This window comes from Euprymna scolopes, chromosome 14 (genome assembly GCF_053919585.1).
Source record: "Euprymna scolopes isolate OS-2025 chromosome 14, ASM5391958v1, whole genome shotgun sequence".
Taxonomy (NCBI): domain Eukaryota; kingdom Metazoa; phylum Mollusca; class Cephalopoda; order Sepiida; family Sepiolidae; genus Euprymna; species Euprymna scolopes.
In genome coordinates, this window is record NC_136495.1 from 23475252 (window position 1) to 23481251 (window position 6000).

At 33.5% G+C, this 6000-nt stretch overlaps 1 protein-coding gene across 1 annotated transcript in view; it reads left to right on the top strand.

Moving 5' to 3' along the window:
- LOC145292911 (ruvB-like 2) overlaps positions 1-5654 on the top strand; it is a 32958-nt gene extending 27304 nt beyond the window's left edge. Inside the window, exons 13-15 of the mRNA XM_080139058.1 lie at positions 2695-2824; positions 4967-5081; positions 5435-5654. Coding sequence (XP_079995184.1) covers positions 2695-2824; positions 4967-5081; positions 5435-5460 — 271 coding nt within the window. The 3' untranslated portion in view covers positions 5461-5654. The remainder of the gene's footprint in view (positions 1-2694; positions 2825-4966; positions 5082-5434) is intronic.
- The last annotated feature ends 346 nt before the right edge of the window (positions 5655-6000 follow it).

Genomic DNA, 6000 nt, shown 5'->3' on the forward strand with positions numbered 1-6000 from the left:
AGGATTTTTTAAATTGAATACATTTTTTTATAAATTTATAGAAATTAACATAACTTAAAAATAACTAAATGACTTTTATTTATTTTTTTTTCATAATCTGCAAAAAAAAGTAAACATGAAGAGTGTTCAGCATTATTTTTGCTCCTATCTATCTAGGCTCCTTGCCTGGACCAATGTTTCTCTCCAGGTTTCTGTCTGCCACCAGCTGCCTCAAATCTTCAGGATCACAATTGGCATCATGCGCAATTTGCTGGATGTATGTGAACCTAGGTCGTCCTATGTTCGTGCACTCGTGCCGTGGAGTCCACAGCAATATATTTCTCACTAGCTCTTGCTTGCTCCGCTGGCAATGACCGGCAAATCTTACTATCACTCCCTGATAGTAGATAGGGCAGCTAGGTTGCCATAAAGTTGCTGCTTTGTGGGATGATCTTGCCAAGATATGTCTAATACTGTTCGTGGTATGTTCCGTCTAGCTTTCTTTCCAGTGAGTGTCCAAGTTGTAGCACCGTAAACAAGGACAGACTCCACCACTGCTCTGCAGAACTGCCTTTTCTGTTTGTCAGTTAGCTTTGAAGTCTATACTAATCGCAGTTTATCCAATGTAGCCCATGCTTTTGAGATGCAAATTTTGATATCTCTCTCCATGAACCTATGTTGCTGCCCAGGTACGTGAACTCGGTGACTTCTTTCAGTGTTGTTCCATCTAAAGCTCTGATCTACCCCTTCGCATTGAAAGTCATAAACTTTGTCTCATTCGCGTTAACGTAAAGACAAATGTCATTTGCAGACTTTTCTAGCTCACGTAACAGCGTTTGTACATCAGCAGTGTTATTCACAAACGGAGCAATATCATGTACGTAATCTGCATCAGTTGTGTGTGTTGATAAATGAATCCAGAAGCAGACACCATCTATGATGAAACCCAGTGTGCTGTGTATATCAACAGAGGTGCAAAGTACACAGTCAAGAAAGACAATGAAAAGAAAAGAGGCTAGAGTGTCTTCTTGAAGAACCCTGGTGCGCAATTTTGCTTAAAAAGATAATTTTTAGTGCTCCCCCCCCCCCCCCAATAAAACAATCCATAAATGTACTCATTGTAGTTACCTATTCTCATATATAAATACTAAATAGCATATTTTTTCTACAAAATTTTACAATTATTTTCTTTTTTATTTATTTGCGTACAGTTATCCTCATTTTTATAATTGTTGTTTCACAATGTTTCGACCAACTATTCCTCTGGTCTTCGTCTGGTGGTTAACTGCGACGGGATAGGAATGCTGAATACCAATTCATAGATAAATAAATAAATATACAAATTTCTCGTCTCAAAGAATTCCAATAATTAAATAATATACCATTCGGTACGGACTCGACAATAGAAAATCAGATAACAATACCAAAAAATCCAACTTTGATTGCCCTTCGGGGCCTGTGACGCAGTGGATAGAGATGTTGAATCTCTACGGTTCCAGGTGAGAATTGTCTGAAGATAGTGGTTTCAATCCTACCCAAAGCAGGCCAGAGCCTTACTTAGCCAAAAATGTGGTGAGACGACAACAAGTATGGATGGCAGTAATTGCTGATAATGCAGTTAGGAGATTCGGAGTTCCTATCCCGTCGTGGTTAACAACCTGACGAAGGCCAGAAGAATAGTTGGCCAAAACCTGGTGAAATAATAACAACTATAAAGATGAAGATAACAGTCTGCAAATAAATAAATATGCAAATTACTCATCTCAAAGGATTCCAATAATTAAATATTTTCTTTTTTTATTAGCTACTAGCGGGGGTACCCGGCGTTGCCCGAGTGTTTGTTTCCGGGATGGGGGGGGGGAGTTTTAAAAAATGTTATGGTAGGTAAGTAGGAAGGATCAAACCCGGAGTCATGAGTAAAAGTAGGAAAATAAAGTGTGAAAAAAAAAACAAAAAAAAACATCTGCAACGTTAACAGTTCGGCCACCAAGAAAAGTCCATTCTAGTTGTTTAGGAAAAAAAAAAAAAAAAAAAAAAAAACGACTACGGTAGGTCGGTGCAAACATGAAAATATAATGTGAATTGTCCAGCACGCTAACCACTACGCCACAGAGCACTGCAGCTTAGTTTAATGATTTTAAATAACTTCACATGAAAGAACTACGAAGCCAAACCGGTGTTCTCTTCTCAACTGTTCCTTGTGAACGATCCCCAAACGGTGTTAAGTGGTGGCAGGGGGAGGAGGAATTTATTAGAGAGAAAATATTTTACCACTTCCATTGATCTTAACCGATTTTGGCCGTGACTTCTCAGCAGAAAAAGTATAGAAATCTAAGATTATCGAAGAATTTGAGAAATAATAAGCCTATAACACACCTCAGATATTGTTCTGCCGTTTGTGCATATTATATTTGCATGAAATATCTTGATTTTTAATCCTATTAAGGTCAAAATCACACGGGGAAAAAATGAGTTCATTTTATTTATATAGAGATAAAGTAGTAGAAGCTATATGAAGATGGAAACTGACATAACCAGATACCATACCAACACTGCTCAAATAGCAACTACTATAAACTAGTACATTTTTTGTGAAAAAGAACAATTCTTTGAAAATGAAAAACATTTTATGACCTTCTTTTAAAAATGATGACTAATACAAAATAAAATCGATTCCAGAAAATATCTGTAAAAATAAACTCTATTTATTTCCAGGTGTGAAGAAGAAGATGTTGAAATGAGTGATGATGCTTTAACGGTTTTAACTCGTATTGGCATGGAGACTTCGTTGCGTTATGCCATCCAACTCATCACCACTGCTAGTCTTGTTAGCCGCAAACGAAAGGTAAATAAAAACTTATTTTACTTGACATCCGTTTAGAGAGTAACAATAAAAATTGTGTATTTACTTGCCCTAGATTTGACTATTTCTTTCTCCTGTATTTTGAAAGAAATTGTTACCAGAACAGGTTGTCATAAGATATCAGCTTCCTGACTTGAATGCACCAAATGTTGAGGGGTTTTTTCCATTCCCTTTGCAAAGCCAAACCCCAATTTTTGCTCTACAAAACAACCAAACTAAACATCATGAAAAAATATTTAAAGATATTTGAACAATAATTTGAACAATAAAAACTTTTTCAAATTTACTGGATTCAGCATTAAATAACTGTTGATATGCCATAAAACAAATCAACCAAATCATTTTTAAAGGAAGTGCTAGAAATTTTGGAAAATCCATTTTAAAGAAAACGTTACATACTTTTTGCTTTTCTACTAGATCAGATTAATAAAAAAAAAATCAGTTTTTAATGTAGGAAAAATCCCGTTTCCCAAAAAAGGGGGTAATCTAGATTGAGGCAAAAAATTAAAATTGGTTCAGTATAGAAAGATTACTAACTAATTAAAAAGAAAAAAAGGAGGGTTTTACAGGAAAAAAAAAAAAGACAATTACGTGCAATTTCATCGGTTTATAATTTTTATAAATAAAATAATATATTTTAAAAAATATTTTACGTTTATACATTTTGCTTACAGAAAAAATCTCAAAATAGTTTTTGAGTTATCAATGTTTCTATGGTATAACTTTGGGAATATGTTATACAATATGGAAAAGCTTCGGATAAAACCTTAGCCCATACCTTACATTATCAGGTAGAGGTATTGATTGACCAATGACCTTTTATTATATATTAACGTTCTGATTAAAAATAAATTAAGGGACTAAGAATTCTTTATTATTAAAAATTCATCTTGTTAAACTATATCCTTTAAAATGAATTTCATTATATAACTGGATATCAAATAAATGCATTTTAATGAAAACACTTATGTATCATGTCGAAATTAGAAGAAATTCCCCAAATTACGAAAAATCAAGTAGAAAAATAATTACAATAAAAAAATTAATCGAATAATGCAGTTCTAGTGGTTTAGTCTATTGCAGCTAATTCCGCATGACAAACTGACTTATCTCCCTTGTTTTCACTTCTGCTGTTTCAAATTAGAATATGGTAGATTGATAACAATGTACTTCTATTAAATCATTTTTCTTAATTTTTGGAATTTTTACTAATTTCAACATGATGTGTAATTGTGGCACAATGGAGAGCACCCCTTTTAATGAACTTTGAGTCTAACTTGTCTGTATTTGTGAGGTGGAGATGTGTTAAGCAGGTGCTTTGTGACTTTGAAAATGTTAGAACATATCAATCTGGGATGACTCGAGCCAAGAATGACAGTTTGCTTAAAATATTGAACCAAGTCAAAACGATATAAGACCTTAGAATTTGAAAGGTCAAACTTAAAAGAACTCATGCTGGGATACAAAAACAAAACAATATTTAGACGTTATGTATGAATGTCTCCTCTTTGTCTCGCTCTCTCTTGGACTCCCTTTTTCTCTCTTTCAATTGAGAGAGAATTAAATATAATTCTATTGTTTTAAAACAGTTGAAAGTTGGATTTTGCATGCACCAAACATATAGCAGTTTGGTGCGCACGCAATGGGTCGACTGAATATGCTCCCTCACTGTTAAACGTAAAATAAATTTTATATTTTTATAAAAAAATGCATTTGTTGGCTATTTTTGTACAAGTGTTCGATTTCAGCCTGCGGTTCCTCCCATTAATACGACGATGGTAATGCTACCTGTAACGATGCAATGAAGACTCAAGAAGCGACCCACGCTAGCCGGTTATAGGTGATAACATATCGACCCATTGCGTTGATGTTTCCATGTGCCTATCATTTGATATCGTGTCTAACACCCGGGGAGCTGGTTGTGTTCCCAGGACGTTCTCCAACTAAGTAACTCTCCCGGGGAAACGATAGTGTTTTTACTTAAAATGCATTGATTTTAGGTATATAATTATAAGGCACAAGCACCCTTTTTTTTTCTTTTACTAAAATGTTAATGCATGATCAAGTGTGAATGAAGATCTATTAGAATTGTTTCATTTAAACACCATATTTCTTTCTTTGCAGAGCACCGAAGTTGATGTCGATGATATAAAGAGGGTTTATTCTTTGTTTTTGGATGAATCTCGTTCGACTCAATTCTTAAAGGAATATCAACAAGCATTTATGTTCAATGAAATCAGTAAGTATTTCTGCCTCGTTGGGCAAATTTTCAACAATATCAAATTTCTGACGTAAAAAATTCAGTTTGTGTAATCATATGCATTGTTTTTTCCTTCTCTACAAAAGCTGTTACTCAGTTCAAATTTCAGTGCTTATCTGTGTGGATTATTCCTACATTTACATGTAAAAATTGAATTCCCTCAACATTTTTTTCAAATAATATTTGCTTTTTATATTAAATTGTTTCAATTTTAAATAACTGTTCTCATCTCAAAATTTTTTCTTGTAAATAATTGAAAAAAAAGAATCCAGTCTCAAATATTTTTATTATATAATTCACAAAATTTAATGAAATTTCAATTTCTTCCCCAGCAACTGATAACATGGACACAAATTAAGAAATGTTAACCCTCACCTTTATCCTGACGAAGATCAACTTCTTTAATTTGAAATATCCTTTTCATGCTAAGAAAAAACAATGTCATTCCAAACAAGAAACCAGCATTTTTTTTTATCATTCAGTTCTGTTTTTGTTGCAACAGATTTTTCATACATTTTAAATAAATATTTTGTATCTAAAAAAAAACAAAAATACTTGTTTTATTTTTCTTTCTATTCTTGTCCATGGCGATTTGAACTCGGTTTCTTCTGGAGCAATTGAGCAACGGAAAGATTTTTGGTACTTTTGTGTTTAACATGCGTCAAGGGTTAAGAAATATAATTGTTCCTGTGTTGTATTCTGAAACTTGCAAGAAATACAGATCACCTATTTATATACATTCAAAACAAATTGGATGAATTGATCAACTCATTGGGACAAAAAACAAAAAAAATTTCAGTCTTAGACAGGGTCCAAAAAAAAAAATTTCAAATCTAATAGATCCCATATTATTATCTAAGCTCCAACCTCTGTCTCATCACCACAATGCATGCATGGA